This window comes from Diuraphis noxia, unplaced genomic scaffold (genome assembly GCF_037042655.1).
Source record: "Diuraphis noxia isolate RWA-SAM2 unplaced genomic scaffold, SU_Dnox_SAM2 contig0003, whole genome shotgun sequence".
Taxonomy (NCBI): Eukaryota; Metazoa; Arthropoda; class Insecta; order Hemiptera; family Aphididae; genus Diuraphis; species Diuraphis noxia.
In genome coordinates this window covers 57,928,140-57,946,509 of record NW_028301713.1, presented here as the reverse complement: position 1 = coordinate 57,946,509, position 18,370 = coordinate 57,928,140, and the positions used below count along the sequence as shown (strand labels likewise).

Below are 18,370 nucleotides of genomic sequence, written 5' to 3'. Positions count from 1 at the left end.
ATAATAATTCCGTTGGTATGCGACGGTTGATCACGTGGACACGACGTAGATGATCGACGAAGAGGAGAAATCGCGTCACCTCGCCTGGTTGATCGTTTCAAGTTGTTATTTTTCCATTTTATCACACACTCGTTATGATTTATAAAACGATCGTCGGACATAATGGATTTGATAATACCACGAGCTCATAATAACGATATAATATATTACGTTTCATAGGATCAGTGAGGGGTTCAGTGAGTTGATACAATATTATCATCGTATCTGTTACGAACGATTTGATAAACGATGGACATCTCTAAATTCCACGCCACGTGTACCTACGCGGGTTACCTATGAATATGTTTTTTTAAGCCATACATCGTTTGCGTATCATTATTGTAACATGTCATTTTTTTGTAAGTCAGTTACCATTTACCTATTACGTCAAAAATTATAGTACATTATTTGTACATTTCCATATAATTGAATATATAACTGGGATAGCCTATATGAATACCCAAAAGTTCAAGTTGCTTACTAACTGCTGTCAGAACTCGGGTTGAAATTTAAGTTTCGTAGTACGTCTATTCAATTTTCAAATTTCGTACGGGTATTTTGGATTGAAAATTCAATACGACAATATTAAACAACTTTAACGAGTGATTTGCAACATACATCCACAGCCAATCCATACATTTTTCCATAATGCATCATTAGGTATATTTAATTGCAATTATTGCATATTTATAATGTGTAAATTAGTACGCCAATTTATTTTAATTTTACATAATACTATCAATAAAACCCAACTTAGCTAAAATAAAATTTAAAAAAAATCAAATGCTATATATCTGCATATCTATTTTTCTATGAGCAGATGAATTTTGTCGAAACTAAATAGACAATTCATTAACTATCGACGACAAATTATACACAAACGAAGATCGGTGCGTTATTGTCTGCAGACCGACGAAATGACAAACAGGTTGAAAGAAATATGCACTTTAGAATATTATATCATAACAACATACTGTTATTTCGTTGGTATAATTCTCTACTTGTTACAAATTGGTACAACAATACAAATCACGTATTAAAAATGTTGTGCTTTACTTTTTAATGTTTAAATTTGTTCAAACAAATATTTAATAAAATAAAAACAGCTTAATTTACAATCATTCTTATGGTAAGCGATTAGGTTGGTACTATCGATAGCATAATTGTATCTAAAAAGATTCAAGTAGACACAGATGCAGTTATAATATATTAATTAATACTCGAATGTACAAAAATGAATTGACACGATTAAATGTAAATTTCACTGTAATAGTCAAAACCATAACTAATTATATAATACATCCAACCATATCATACATAACTGTAATCATACTAATTATTAGACGTATGTGTGCGTATATATAATATTATTATTATAACACGTCGATACCTATTAAAAACCACACAGTTGAAAAATATACATATGCATTTTCAATGTAAAATTAAAAACGCGTAGGTATTTATTATTATTTATAAATCAATATAGGTATACTGTTCTGCATACAATTTGGAAAATATTAAAATAATTTACGTATCTACGTGTGCAAATATTATAATTATAATACGACTAGTTAATAATAGATGGTTATATAATATATAACTATACTAGTTACAACATGTTTACATGAAGTGAATGAGAACAAACTCATAAATGTTATATACTAATGGCATACTAAAATATTTGCATTAATTGTATTTTAGATGAAATAATAAAATTATTTGCTGTCACAGCTTCATTTAAAATAAAATAATCTTTTTTTACTATTTACATAAGCCTCACTTCTGAAGAGGTCAGTAATTATATTAATCATGTATTTTAGGCTTTTCAATATAATTAAATCTGTCTCGTCTACAGGCAATCTAGGTGCATTATTTTTTTATATTAAATATGTTGAATTGGCCATAGTATAGAAGTAACAATAAGTAGAACAATTTTATCTTATCATTTATTAATAGTTAATTATATTTTTATCAATAAGAATGACCTAACGTGCTTAAAATGGCTGAAAATCATTAAATTAATTTGTGACAGTCGAACAAATATTCATATAAAACTAATTAAGTACCTAATGAAATATCAAAAAACAATTATGTTTATTATATTTTAACATTCTTCTAAAACTCGATAAGGTCAAATCATATTACAACAATCTGTTTAATTTTTAATCAGAACTTTTTATAGTTCGATTATTCTGATATCCATTTAGTTCATAAATGAATTAAGTTTCAAATTCGTACATTTCTATTAACAATTAATGAAATAATTTATTTGTTCAAAATAAAATATATTATCATCTCAACGAAATAACAACCGGCTTAAAATCTTAGAAGTACCTAGAAATTAACTTATGGGTTATGATGGATATTTTATTAGTATTTACTGTTTACATTAATATAAAAATCATTATCAAATTATTTCTTAAATTAAATAATTGTATCCAATCAATAGGTAATCAAAGATAATCGTTCAACAGCTATATTATGATTATTATGGCAATTATATATTTTTATGATGATTACAAAAACAAGGTCATTTAATTTTAATATATTTATAAAATTATATATATGTAACTAAAATATAAAATCGTGTATTAAGAAGTGACCTACTCCTGTATACAATGTTCATTGTAAAGAAGCGAAAAATAAAATTGTCAACTTTTGAGTATATTATATAACGCACCTATGAGGATTCCGTAATTTCAAAAGCTGACTGAATTAAACCAAAATCAAATTGGTATAATTTATGTTTAATGATATTATAATGATAATTTCATTAAGTTAATCGTTCAACGATCAAAACTGAATAATATTATTTCAATATAATATTATTCTATCTACTCAGTACTCATACATATGTCCAATCAATGGCATCGTAGAAGAGGATTGTTATGATAGTTAGTACTCTGTGGTAGTGGGTATTGGGAAAGTATTTTCTATTATAAATAGGTACAATTAGCTATTATTATAGTTTATATTAGAATTTATATAATAATTGACATTAATTTATAGATAAAATAACTTAATCAATACAAATTACAAATACCAATGTCCAATACACTAATAATACACAAATAATGTCGATATCAACGAAGCACACTCGGTTGTCATATTATATACTCACTTTTAAATCTAGAAGAACTGTAAAAGATCTAAAATAAAGAGACTAACTCCATTCCAGAAAAGAGTAAATAATTACGCTGTGGTCACATTAAATTATAAAATTAATGTTGATATTAATTGTAAGATCTGATAGCTGGATTCGTGCTGGGTTGACTGGATTTGATAGGCAAAGGGAGCCATTATAATATACTTTTATTACTTTAACTTAGCGCTACAAATGAAGATGAAGAAACTGATAATATTGTTTATTAATAGATTAGGTATATCATATGTTGATCGTATTGACTCTGTTGACTTTATGTGTATAGAAACAATAATTTTTGTGTACAAAAACTTAAAATACGTATCTAGGTACAAAAATCAAATGGGTTCGTTGAGCTAGACAATCCTAGCTGATGGTTGTTGCTTGACTCTATCCGAGATACTTGGATTAAAATAAATTGAGAATTATAATAAATGATTATCTACTATATATTATTATTTAATTATTATGCATTAGGTACAATATGCGATTGAAATATACAATATGTTAATGATAAACGGATACTTAAATTTTACTAATTAGTTTTGAAATATAAATAAATTCTAAGGTGCATTTAACGTTGCATGGGTCAGGGTTAAGTAATCTCCACAGCTGATCTGACAGGCCTGCATTTCCCTATCTTTCTAATGCTCCAGCATTCCAAGAAGATGTGTTTGACGGTCAAAGGTACACCGCAGCTGGTGCAAACTGGAGGATCTACCATATTCATGAGATGTTGATGGGTGAAATGGGTGTGCCCTATCCTGAAACAGGCAATGCCGGTCTCCTGTTTCATGGTGATATTTTCGGGGGCAAACCAAGGAAGGTAGTTCTTTTAATCTCGTAAATTTTAATAATGTAAATCCAAGAAAATCATAATATAACTCCTACATGTACTAAATTTGCCTATATATCACGCCGTTACACGTCTAAAATACAATATTATAATAAACACATAAGTTAGGTACACTTACAAAATGAAGTTCAAATATAACTGACAAAAGTGAATGTAAAAATATAAAATATCCAACGGTAGTGGCGTGAAGCTAAAAAAAAAAAAAAAAAAGTATGGTTGCCACTAAAGTATAATAACAGGAAACCGAGTTGTACCATTAAAATATCGTGCTAATTTTTTTTAATTCATAGAAATCGGTCAGCTCTACAGGGCAAACGGTTGAACATATAAAGTCAGTTAAGGTATCAATCGATCAGAAATATTGCGCAGATGGGAATTGAGGAACTCACAAGCAGGTTGGCTAGATGGTTTGTAAATTATAACCAAAAATGTTCAAGTATTTTTTAAGACCGATTTCACGTACACAACGAAAATATCGTAAAATGAATGACCTCCGATCCGCCGCTTATCTATCACGGCGGCGGCAGCGGGGGTGGCGGCGATGACATATTGTAAATAATAATATAATATTTAATTATTTATTTATAACTCCATTGATGTAGTATTACGTTTAATAGAGAGGCAAATCATGTACAGAAAATAAAAATAATCAATTCTCGTCAATATATTTTATTTTCAAATCCAACTTTGGAACAATTTTAATGATAAAATAAACAATCTGGTTATCAAACCGTGACAACAATTAAGAGAACGTTATACCCACATGTGTTGTTTCTGTTTTTCAAGTGAGTAACATGCCAAATTTCCCTCCCAAAAAAAAACCTTCAAATTTCAAAATTTGTTAAATAAAGGTTCTATACATTATATAAATAAAAATCATTTATTGTAAATATATATTATTAATTGATAGGTACTATGTATAATTTAAATTTGACTGTTTTAGGGTATGTAGTATAGAAATTTGGATATTTTAGGGACTGCTTTCATCTTATAATCATTTATAAAAACAATATTGTTTTCCTACTAGAAATATCAAGTAAGTAAGTAAAAGATAATATTTCAACACAAATTATTGATGTTTGATACTGGGACAATTGGTTGTCTTCAAACACATTGTCGGTGTGAAACACTAAATTCAAAACCAACCCCAGTTAGCCAGGACAAATGACAATCTATATTCTATATTAGTGTTATAAAATTCTTATAATTTAGATTACACAAAAAATCTTAGTAAAGATAAATGCACATTTATTCATCAAATATATAGGTACAATTATAATAAATTTTTAAATAAAATCAATTCAATTTAACAGAACAAAATATAAGTAGGTCAAACTTAACCCATGACCTATATCAACTATTAATTGCAAACAAATACAATATTATGAAATCCTTAATACAATATCTAAGAAGTAAAAAAAAATGAAAAAAAAATCATTGTAGATAGTACTTACATAAAGTAAGATAATAAATGATTTATTTCATTTAATTACACATGAAATAAGAATAAAAATAATGTATACAATGTAAGATGCTTAAAATAACACTCCAAAATAATATACAATTATATTTATGGAAAACTTTTTATACAAATTTCTAAGTTTAATATTCAATTATTTTTAGTAATATTTGTTTGTTTTCAGTCATAAAGACAAATTTCAGTAGTCTATCAATAATGGACTACGCAAGTATATTAATAAAATATCACAGAGCGCCTCAATATTAAAATATATCAATTTGGTAGAAAAAAAAAATATTTTGTATGATATTAAATGATTAGGTACTATTTAAATAAAATGTAGATAAATAAAAATCAATAAAAAAATATAAATTAAAAAAAAGAGATTAATGTTGATAACTAAAGTCAAATAGTATTGTCTGAAGACAGTTACATAAGACTTAATGAACAATTTGGCAAGTCTCAATTTATAATTTGTGTTATTCCATATCTAAATTCTTTTTACTTTCAGCCTTCAAACTTGTCGACATGCGTTGATAATGAGGCTTCCATGTACCGTTGGGTCGCTGATAATCCAAATGATCGTATTCTTGTTCTATATAACAGGTATTTGAAATTAATTTTAATGTCATATAAATTAATAATAATCATTCAAAAATCATAATTCAATCAAATTTAAGAAACAATGAAAATAATAATGTAAAAATTATAATTGAACAGATTTCAACAGTTAAAAAGAAAATACATCATATTTTATTTTTTATGAGTATTTAAAATGTTATGACAATGATATTCAATCATATTAAAATAATTAATAAGTTATTATCTTTTAGATTCAATATCTTACCTGCTGCTGCTAATTTTTTGTCTTCAATTTCATCATATAGATTTTCTGATTTCAAATCATCTAAACTGTGATAGATGTTAGGATTGTTTAAATCAGCTTCCATATTTTTGAAAGATGAAGCACTAGTTGATGGCATACCACCATAACTATCACTATCGTCTATCAATGATGACGAGCAACCAGCTTTCAGCAAATTATTAGGTTTACTTAAATTATTTTTAATTTGACAGTTGTTCAGTGTTTGGTGTTCACTAACTACTCCGATTGTTGTGCTAGTCTGTCCAAAAGAATATACAGGATTGTCAAAATGGAATCGGTCTGAAATGATAACAAAATCATGATATGAAAATTTCATTCAATTAGATGAAATATTCAAAAATTATCACAAAATATGTTTGTATTTATATTTTAAAAGTGTAAACATATTTTTAAATTTAACACTCAATAATACAAAATATATTTTTTAATTAAGCATAACCCAACAGTCAAGATCACTAATACATAAAAGCCACAAAGTGGCCCACACAATGGTCATTCATATTAGCTGAATTACTTGACTTTGTCCATGTGTAGATTTTGCTTTATCAAAATGAAATTTTTAAATCAACACACATTGTTATTTTTAAAGGAAAAAAAATTTATTTTACTTAATGCTATCAAGTGCTAAATAGTTGTAGTAACTGAATTATAAATAAAACAAAAAAAATAAAATAAAACTATTTACAAAGAATTCTATATACATTATACATATTAAAAATGATTCTATAATTCTAAATTATCATTTTTAAAATTAAACTCTATCTACAAATATTTACAAATGATTCTATACACAATTTCTCAATTATAATATGGTTTAAATCAAAACCACTTGGTATACCACATTCAGAGTTTTATTTTGTGGTGCATAAACGTAAAAATGGTCAGGTTTTCAAACTCTAGAAATGTCACATATAATTTTCCATTTGAGAAACAGTTATTTTTCAAATCTACACCACAATAAGTTTAAGTCTGACCTTGGGCTTTGTTTATTGTCATTTCAAAACAGACTTTTATTGGAAATTGAGCTCTTCCAAATTTAACTGGAAAATCATGTGGTGTAATGGTATTTTCGGTAAAAATATTTTTTTCTCCCTTAGCACATCAGGTCAAAATTTCAGCACCAATTACATTTTTAGTTATATTTATATTATATACTCCTTTCAGTTCATGTAGAGGTTTAATTTGAAAAAAATCCTTAGAGGTTTTTTGCATCATAATAATTGAACTTACTGACCAAATTTCATGCTCATAGTTGCAGTGGTACCAGCTTGGTGGTTTTTTCATTTTCAACCTCTTTTAACCCTAATAAGTACAAATAATGAGGCCTTTTACTGATAAAAATTTTTTTTAAATCGTTTTAGTAAATCCAGAGATTACTTCCTATAACCTCACAAACTTTACTTTATTATAATAATATGTATAGGTTTAGAATATTTTTTGGTGGAATGATGGCGCAACTAATAAAAATACGATCCCCCTATCCCTTCACTCAAGCAAAAAAAATTAAATTTTGGTTGACGTGGTGACATTCAGGAAGGTATTTGGAACAACTTTTTGTAAAAAAAATTGGAAAAAGTTAAATAGCGTTGTTACGAAATGTTAACATAAAAAAGGCCCTTTATTTTATATAGTTATATTTATTATGTTTATTATTAATTGTACTTATATATTATAATCAAAAATATATTTACCTTGATTCAAACTAAGTGGATCAGCTCCATATTGGACATGTGCATGTATGACATTTTTGAGACCGGCCACACGATTACGGTAGTATAAGAACAACATGATAAATGCAGCTATTACCAAAATAGCAACAAACATTCCAGCAAGAGTACTTGAAGAGCTCTTTTCAGTTTCTAATGTACCAATTCTTCGGTCAGTTAAAGGCTCATCACAGTTCTCACCTAAATCATATTTTGTGATTTTAAAAATTATCCAATATATGACAATAAAATATTAAATGTAAAGCTTTTACATTAACTGTAAAAAATAATTATTCAATATTATTTTAAAAATCAAGTTAACCACAGAAACAATAAGTGTAGACACCTACATGTTTCTCCGACAATTTACCACTGACAATAGTTAAGTACCTATTTTGTAGTAATATTTGTTGCCAATACATTTCTTTTTTTTAAGTTATAATAATTTCATAATATTTATACATCACAATTAATTATTATACCTACCAATAATTTCAAGTTGAAATTTCAAAGACTTCAGAACAGATACCAGATTTAACTGAATGGAAAAAACAATAATAATTCTGAAGGTGAGTATAATATTCAAAATAGGAGGAGGGCTAAGCACACTTACGCTTATGAGTTATGGGAATATGTTTTATTAGTAATAAATTATTACCATATTATTAAGTCAAGCTATTATAATTTATATTAGTATCATAGAAAAATAAACTATTAATTACTTATGTGCCTATAATAGCTAACACAAATTGAACCATAGGTATCAAATGATTAGATTATAAAATACATTATACCTGACCCTACAGGCCACAAGAATTAACTTAAATAAAATTTATAAATGCGAGTAGGTATAATACATATAGTGTTTGAATATTTGATGAAATTTAAAATTGTAAAACATTTCAATATTTTTTTTTTTTTAAATAAGTTTTATTTTTACGTATAACCATCATAACTCATCTTCGCAATTTTATAATAGTATCTAGGGAAAATAATCACTAACTACTCATTAGTGATGGTTTTCTTTAATTAGGTTATTGATAAATAATGTTCATTAATATTTGTATTAGAAAAAATTCCAATGTTTCAAGTTTTTGTGAAATATTTTATCACATATTGAAATATTTTATACTTCAAACACTAAATATGTGCATATAGTAAATATATTTTAAAACTAGATACAAAGAGAGATGTATTTTTTAACAAGTAGATAAGAGTTATTGTAAAGGTACCTGTGTATCCATGTCTGCATACACAACCGTCAACAGCATGACAGATAAATTTTTCACTGGGACAATTGCACGTCGACATGCAGTGATCGCCATAATATTGATCAGGACAAACTGTAAAATCGTAGACAATTTGTCAGTTTTTTAATCTTAAAAACGTTTTCTGAGACTATTAAATAAAGAGCTCAGTGTTTCTTCACTGTTTGGCTTTGAATCGTAACAATATAATAGTATACTGACCTTCGGCACACGTAGGGCCGGTGAATCCTGGTTTACAGTGACAAACTCCGTCGATGGCACGGCAAGTACCACCGTTTTGACATTTACATTGGAGTCCACAATTGATACCGTACGTGCCGTGCGGACATACTTTCGTGCAGTTGGAGCCGGTCCACCCCGGATAACAATGGCAAGCCCCTGGAGAAAATGATGTGAAAAAAACGTGTACATTTTTACATGTCTCTTAAATCAATAACAGAGTCATCCTTACCGGTGACGTGATGGCAATCGCCGTATTCGCAGTCGCACTTCTTCAGACATCCCCGGCCGTACGATTTTGCTGGACAAGCGTGCTGGCATATCGGCCCGATGTAACCAGGTCGGCATTCGAACTTTCCGGTCACGTGGTCACACGACAAGTTATCTGTGAAAACGGAAGGTGAAGTAACTTTAGTACCTATAACTACACCGAAATAAAAACCACAGTTATAATAATAAAAGCATTACTTCACGAGGTATAGGATATCAAATTAATTTTCTTTTTCTACTATTAATAACAAATGGTAATGCCTAATTCAAATATTCAAATATATATATATATATTATATCATGTATATAATATGTATGAAGTATGCGAAAAAATCAATTAAGAAACGTATAATGTACCAATTAAATATCAATTTTTCAGTCGACAACTACGGACTGGAGTAGGTATATAATATATTTATTCAAAACACAAAAATCAGGCTTTCTACAGCACGTGACTCGTGTTGGCTTGGTATAACGCAGTTCACGATTAATGACATAGTATACTTAATGGTGGAACAGTCCCAGGCCATGAGCCGCAAGTTGGGCCGAGTGTCACGGGAAGCCGATCAATTATATACGTATAATACGATTTAAGGAGCAAGGTCTATAGTATCTAGTATCTTAAATCTACACGCTATATTATTGTTTTAAATGTAATGTGGCGTAAGAGTGTGTTATTATCGAAATTTTACGTAGACCGGAGTGAAAATATATATTAAATAGACAGCAAACACGTGACTCGTGGAGGTAACGCACCAGGTTTCCCTATCATCCACAAAACGGCTAACAGCCGGTAACGAAAGTATAGACTATAGAGGTTGAGTGTCGGCGACAAAGAATGCGGCGTTGGGGTCACAAATCTCCGTGAGGCGAAAGGGACTGTTGTCAGAACGCGGAGCGACTGATGAATTAAAACCAAAGAGCGTATTCCATTGACCTAAACTTATCTAGACAGCAGCAACAAGACCCCTAGAGCATGGAATGTCGGTTACGTCAACCTCGATAGAGGTACCGACAAGAGGAGTATTGTGGTGGAGGCCCGTCACAATAACATCGACAGAGCATTGATCTCGTTTTTGTAAGTTTTTATCAATTTGTATCGTGAAAGCAAAATTATTGCAATGAATTGATTGTTTGATAAGAATATAACAAAATAAATAAATTTCATTTATTTGAAAAGGAGGCAACATTAAGTGCATTCTGTGTTAATAGAGATTATAAATGAAATGCATTTCGTAGATTATTAATAACGTATAGGACACCTATTTATAAAATCATTTGAAAAAAGTCATTTAATTTTAAACCCGAACCATGTAATATTATCTAGATAATAATGGTAATATTATACTAAGATATAGATTTTATAGACAGAGAAAACAACATACCGTCGGAATGTCTTTCTGGACACTCCTCTCTGCACCCGAAACCGTACTTGTTCGGTTTGCACGGCAAATCGCATTTAACCCCTTCCCAGCCGCGAGTGCACGTACACTTGGCCGTCTTCTGGTCACACGAACTGTCATTGTGACAATCGCACTCGTTCTGACAATCCTCACCGTAAGTACCACGCGGGCAGAGTGTCTCGCAATGTACACCTGAAAACTCGAAAACAATTAATTCGATAATAAGCCTAAATTCTTTCAAATGTACAATAGGCATGCTGGTGTCTATTGACAAGGTCACGAAATTACATTTTTATGCATTTCAGTTGTAAAACGTCTAATGTAATTATAGGTATGACGTCGCTTACCGTTCCAGCCTTCGATGCATTTGCATTCACCAGTCACAGGGTTACACGAATCCGTGTTTTCCCAGTTGCACTCGCAAGTCTGTTTACAGTCTCTGCCATAAGTCTTGGGCGGACAAGCCGAGTTGCAGTTATCGCCCGTAAAGCCGGGTTGGCAAGTACAAGAGCCTGAAAAATTATACAATCGATTAAATACGTAAAACATACACAATAATGGGTACCTATATAGTTGTAATTTATTATTATTGGGCATTGGCAATAGACATCATGGAATTAAGAAGCACCGCACTTATCTGTTAACTATTATATCCCTAAAAGGTTGAAGATATTTGCACCCTTATTCCATAATCATATTATAAACATATTAACCTAGTAACCCACATAATATAATACTATAACACAAACATAGAAATACGTCATGCAGTACCTACTTCTTGACGAGTCAAAAAAAAATTACTGAGAATATTACAATGAATGTCTAGTAAAAAATTAAAATATATTAAAAAAATTAATTTCTTCAATAGAAACTCCGAACTAAAATACATAAAGCCACACGTACATCAAATCCAAATTCAGTTTTAGAAATAAACCAAAACCTTATGGTCGTCTCAGAATATTTTTCAAACCCACTAAAAATCTCTATTCATCAACTACCTACTCAATACTCAGATTAAATAAAAAACAATCTACAAACCAAGATAAAATACCACCCAGAAATATTTTAGCAGATAAGTCACGTGCTTCTTTAGAACCCAAACCATAACAAATATACCAGTTACGCCAAAAAAAAATCAATTGATCACCAATCAAATTCAAATATAAACTACAATTCAAATGAAGTTCAGATAAAATTAAACTTGCCCACAACAAATAAGAATTATTTAAGAGATAGGTAAAAATATACTATCATGGCATCATCATATTTAGTATCAAAAATAAAGGATCCGGAACAGTAATTACACATTTTGGTCTAGCACGTTATATTATGTGCTTCTTATTTTTTGATAGACGACCATTAGACGGGTTTAATTTTTATATTGTTATAATACATATTATGTTCAAGAGTTCACAATTACATATAATGTAATATTTTTATTTAAGAACAAATAAAAAAATTATGACTAATACTAATAACGTAACGTTCATACGACATAAAGTATATCTATTATCATCGCATTATAAAATAATTAATATAAAAAGCTGTTAAGAATTATCAAATGTCAAAATCCAGTCGACAAAAATATTTATCTTTTAATATTAACGAATTTTGAGTAAATATTTAGAATTGAGATATAAAATATGGCCGATCATTGTTACCACATCGTTGTTTTCCTGCATAAAATATTCAAAGATAAAGTTGTACCTATACACATTTTTGAAAAGTACATAAGTTGTACATCACATATTAAAGTAATTTTTCATACTAAATTCGGGCATAGTTTAACTTAAAATTAAACATCAATTTTCTTTTTCAATAAAATCTTAAATGATGGTCATAATTATAATACATAACAAATTGATAAAAATGTATGGAGTAGTTGTGGTCATGAGCCATTCGTACACTCCAGTTGTTCAAGCAGATTGTAATATGAATTGGATAGAGATTTTGACTACACAATATTTGATTAACATAATTGATTAACATTATGGGCGTCAAATTTGAAGATAAAAGTTGGTAAACAATTTGCACTTTTTGGTACTCCTAATCTCTACCAGGTTTATTGTTAAATCTTAAATGTACCTACTGATACGCAAATTATCTAAGATTACTAAAAAAATACTGATACTTATATACTTAAGAAAAACTGAAGATGTGCACACGGTATTATAAACTAAAAATCAAAAGATAATTCCAACTTTATTATTATGTTGTTTGAAATATAGAAATTTGTTTGCGTTGTTGATATTTTATTGTATTTATAAATGCCATTGACATAATACTCAACTAAATAATTAAGCTACAACTTGAAATATGTTAAGTGGGTGTATGCTAATTTAATATACTACCTATATAAAAACAAACTTTTAATTAATTTTACATTCATACGTCTACCGTGAGAACTTTCATAATGGAAGTATAGCAGAACAAATTCATCATAATAGTTGAATAACTCATTTAATAAACATATCTATCAACGGGATGTTTATTATTATACTCACTAGGTCGATTTTAATATTCGGGGTCAAACACATATTTATACATATAATATATACTCTTGCATTATTATACATAGACGATATGTGAATGTATGTAGAATAATATCTGTTTGGTATAAACTATTAATTTTGTTATTTTCTATTTTTAAACTTTCCCCTCTTAGAAATTTAAATTTACAAAAAAAAATAGTATCAATGTTTAGTTATCTCTTGATTGATTACCTACCAACAATTTTGGTACACAAAGGTAGTTATTCAACTTTTTGAGCTTTTTAGACTGACCTAAGGACAAACGTTGTTTTCAAATTATAAGTAAGTATAGCATTTAAAAAAATTTATTACTAAAAGATTTTTTTGGACAAACCAATTATTAATAAAATCTACTCGATATTAAAAAATATTTTCGATTTAGAATTTGATTATATAATAATGTGTGAAATTGCCTGATGCCAATCCAGAACATACACTCGAGAATATAACGTCAACTATTGTAATAAATTATTATTTGTATAGGGCGTGCTAAAAATATCAGATTTGAGTTTTTACACATTATTATTTTTTCTCAAAACTACTTTAAATGAAAATTCATTAATTCTTACATATATCTAACACGTGCAGAAAATTACACATTTTATCGATAAGCAATGTTTCTCATAATATGCTACTAAAACTAAGTACCTATTATAGGTATTTTAGACTTAAATATAGATATATTTAGTATTTACCGTCAATAGGACTACACGCTGCATCATTTTTACATTGACATTCGTTTTTACAATTTTCACCGTAAAATGACTTTTCACATGGCAAATCACATTGCTGTCCTCTCCAGCCAGGAGGACATAAACACATACCAGATTCAGGGGAACACTTTGCTCCATTATTGCATTGACATTGGTTATTGCAGTTCTCGCCGAAAGTACCTTCGGGACAGGTTACATCGCATGAGGTTCCACGATAACCTAGAAATTAAGATTAGATTATTATCTAACTCAGATGAAACCATAATATTATGTAACAATATGTTGTAAATAATTCATAATTAAAACGAGTGAACCTGTTTCAACAAATGCATTGTAAAATTAATATTAAGTACTCAATTAAATTTTTATTTATTCAATTTACATCACAAAACTAATTAAAAAAGATGATAGTATTCAGTACAAATACCAACTATCAGATTCAAAAAGATTAATAAACATATAATATTATTATTTATGTTCAATAGGGGCCATAATGTTCGAGAATTATTGACTTAATTTCATACCAGGACCGCATATGCATGTGCCGTTGTTAGCCAAACATTGTGCGTTGTTGTGACAGTCACATTTTCTTCGACATCTTTCGCCATACGTATACAAGGGGCATGTTCTAGAGCACGTCGGACCATCCCAACCAGCTACACACTCACAAGTTCCTTTCCAAGGATGACACCTATAATCAGTGTGATAAGAATTTTTTTTTAATCCAAAAATTATTTTTTATTTTTGACAGAAAATGTAGTATTTGAAAAGCGATAAAAACCTAACCGTTCAACTTTGACTATTCAAGAGTCAAAACAAAAATATTTTAAGTTTAATAGTTGAAGATAATAAGGTATGATATACTTTTAAATGTTTAAAACTTTTACTTACGAATTAGTATTTTCAACAACGCACTGACATATTTTGTCACATCTTTCTCCATAAAGACCATCTGGGCATATTCGTTTGGAACATTTATCACCTTTCCAACCTTTTTCACAAACGCATTTTCCGTTTTTTGGTTCACAGTACGAGTTTTCCGGGCAAGAACAATTTTTCAAACAATTTGGACCATACATTCCTTCCGGACAAATATCTTTGCACTAATCCAAAAAGTAAAAATTATTGTTTGAAATAAAACTCTAAAAAAATTGACGTTACTTTTTCTCCATAATATCCAGGCATACACTGGCATTGGCCAGTAATATGATGGCAATAACCTTCATTGAAACAATCACATGACTTACTGCAGTTAACTCCCCATTTTCCAAGCTCACATTTTTCTCCACACACCATTCCCTAAAAATAAACTTGTATTATTGTAATGTAATTAAGACTACTACCTAGTAAAAACATGTCATCTCTTTCAGGGCTATTTTAAGCTTCAAACGTTAATTGGTATTGAACTTATGTATTAATGTATTATATACAGTTGATTTAATTAACTTTTATCAAACAATTTTATGTATCTATTTAGACGGATAAAAATTTTATCATAAAAACAAACTCCAACAACATTTTTCATTATTATATAATAAATTTTCTTTAAAGAGAACGTAAGTATATTAAATACAATTAATTTGGATTTAATAGTACTTATATAATGATAAATTATTACACAAAAAAAAAATCAATAATTTTTAAATGTTTAATTACTTTTATTTGTTTTCTTTTCAATTGTTTTCTTTAGTAATCTTATGAGAAACTCGATGTGGCATGCTATAAATTAGGCATTAAAATGATCAATTGTTATTTATCTATTTGACACAGTGAAATAATCATGGATTTTATTCCGGTCTGATTACATTTAACAATCTAATAGATATTAATCAATAAACCTTAACGACGAATAAAAGAACAACTTAAACGGAAAAACGTTGGGTATTAAATTTTTTCAAGGGTATTTGATTAAAGCGATGTTTTAAAATGCGATTTATGAAATAAATATTCAAATGTCACATACTGTCCATCCAGAGGAACATAGGCAATGACCAGTTTGTGGATCACAACTACCTGCATTTTGACATTTACATTCACTTTGACACTCATCTCCGTGACGACCTGATGGACATCTCTGATCACATCTAAAATTGGAATTTTTATAATAAGTTTCAAATCATAGAGCATATGCTGTGATCACCTTTTCTAACACAAAAAAAAAAATGTTCTCGAAATAGTTACTTACAATGGACCTCTAAATCCAGGGGGGCAGTCACATTTTCCAGTAACTGGATCACAAATAGCACCGTTTTTACACGGGCATTCTTCAACACAGTTAATGCCAAAATTATGAGGCGAACATTTCTCTGAACAGTCTACTCCCGTCCAGCCTGCTAAGCATTTGCACTGGCCGTCATATGGATCACATGGTGAACCATTTTCACACTGACATTTTTCTGTGCAGAACTCACCAAATTTTCCAGGTGGACATGCTATATACAAATAGATAGTACTTAGACTCTTATTATTATAGTATTTTAAATATTATTTATTATTACTTTTATTGCAATAAGGTCCTCCATAGTTGTCATCACATTTACAAATATTTGGAAACACGCAAGTACCATGTTCACAGTTGTTCTGACAAACTGGAATGCAATTAGTCTTATTTGGTGATATAACAAATCCTTCACAGCATTCTTCAATTGGCTTTTTTTTTTCCAAGACCTACAAATTTAAAATTAATTTCTTCAAATAAAACTCGCAGAGAGAATGCACAATTCATAATTTGTTTAGATAAAACACTATAAATAATGTATTTAATAAAATAAAGTAGAATACTGAAATAATTTATATAAATTCACTGAAAAATAATGTAAAAAATAAAATGTGTTGCTGATTAAAATTGTAAAATTAAGAAATTTTTAGGCAAATATACATTGGAAAAAAATAATTTTGAAGTTTAGATTTAATTACGCACAAAAAAAATTATTAAAAAATGTATAAAGTTTAAATGGTTGGACAGAATTTTTAATATGTATTTTTTACGTATAACACTCAAGTTGGATAATCAAACCAAATATAACAGAAATATATATAGTAACTTGAAATTCAAAGTTCATATATATCAATATATCAATATTAAGTCATTGAAAATATATATCACGTTCAGAAGTTGTTTTTATAGTCCAAAAATAATAATGTTCCAAAGAAATGGATACAGTAATAAAAATATCAGGCTAAGTAGGTACATCAATTTCTGTGACAGAAATTTCCAAAAAGAAATGAATTAAAACACGAATTAATATCTAAATAGTTAGAGAATTTTTAAATTGCTATGCTGTCACAACTAAAATATATTTTGTTACGTAGATAAACATATTATTTACAAACTAATTATTTGTTTTTCATACAATATAATATTTTTCAAGTAAATCAAAAAACGTATTCTAATAACAAACAAAATATTATTTTAATGAAAAACTAAATAATTATATTTATACAGATTCTTTTATCATTGAACACTCATTATTTAAAAAATTACTCATGTTTTTGAAAATATTTTTTTACATAGTTTCAAGTTGTTCAAAAATCAACGTTTATATTAAAAAAAATTATTTTAAAATATTTTTTATCCTTGTAATTTTTTAAGTTTTAGATTGGCAGAGTGGAGTGGTACGGGGTTACCCCGCAAAATGTTTGTCCACTACTCCGTTTGTCTGAACTGTAAATACTTATAACTCATAAAATACTCGTCCTAAATTCGATTTTTATGAATCAAAATACTTAGAAAAATATTCTGCTTTGGAATATGAAATTAAAACTCTATGTTGTCATTCAAAAAAGTAAAAACTTAAAAAATTATAAGGATAAAAAATATTTAAAAATATAATTTTTTAATAAAAAACTTTGGTTTTTTAACAACTTGAACTATGTAA

General features: G+C 28.5%; 1 protein-coding gene across 1 annotated transcript in view; it reads right to left on the bottom strand.

The window, feature by feature from the left end:
* Nucleotides 1–5,262: 5,262 nt before the first annotated feature.
* LOC107166141 (uncharacterized) overlaps nt 5,263–18,370 on the bottom strand; it is a 36,667-nt gene continuing 23,559 nt past the window's right edge. Inside the window, exons 4-18 of the mRNA XM_015514719.2 lie at nt 16,991–17,159; nt 16,678–16,924; nt 16,456–16,576; nt 15,654–15,791; nt 15,384–15,595; nt 15,017–15,183; nt 14,475–14,711; nt 11,596–11,760; nt 11,231–11,440; nt 9,808–9,960; nt 9,558–9,734; nt 9,321–9,431; nt 8,074–8,289; nt 6,344–6,661; nt 5,263–6,091 (exon numbers count right to left, since the gene is read on the bottom strand). Of these exons, the coding sequence (XP_015370205.2) occupies nt 5,976–6,091; nt 6,344–6,661; nt 8,074–8,289; nt 9,321–9,431; nt 9,558–9,734; nt 9,808–9,960; nt 11,231–11,440; nt 11,596–11,760; nt 14,475–14,711; nt 15,017–15,183; nt 15,384–15,595; nt 15,654–15,791; nt 16,456–16,576; nt 16,678–16,924; nt 16,991–17,159 (2,757 nt within the window). The 3' untranslated portion in view covers nt 5,263–5,975. The remainder of the gene's footprint in view (nt 6,092–6,343; nt 6,662–8,073; nt 8,290–9,320; nt 9,432–9,557; nt 9,735–9,807; nt 9,961–11,230; nt 11,441–11,595; nt 11,761–14,474; nt 14,712–15,016; nt 15,184–15,383; nt 15,596–15,653; nt 15,792–16,455; nt 16,577–16,677; nt 16,925–16,990; nt 17,160–18,370) is intronic.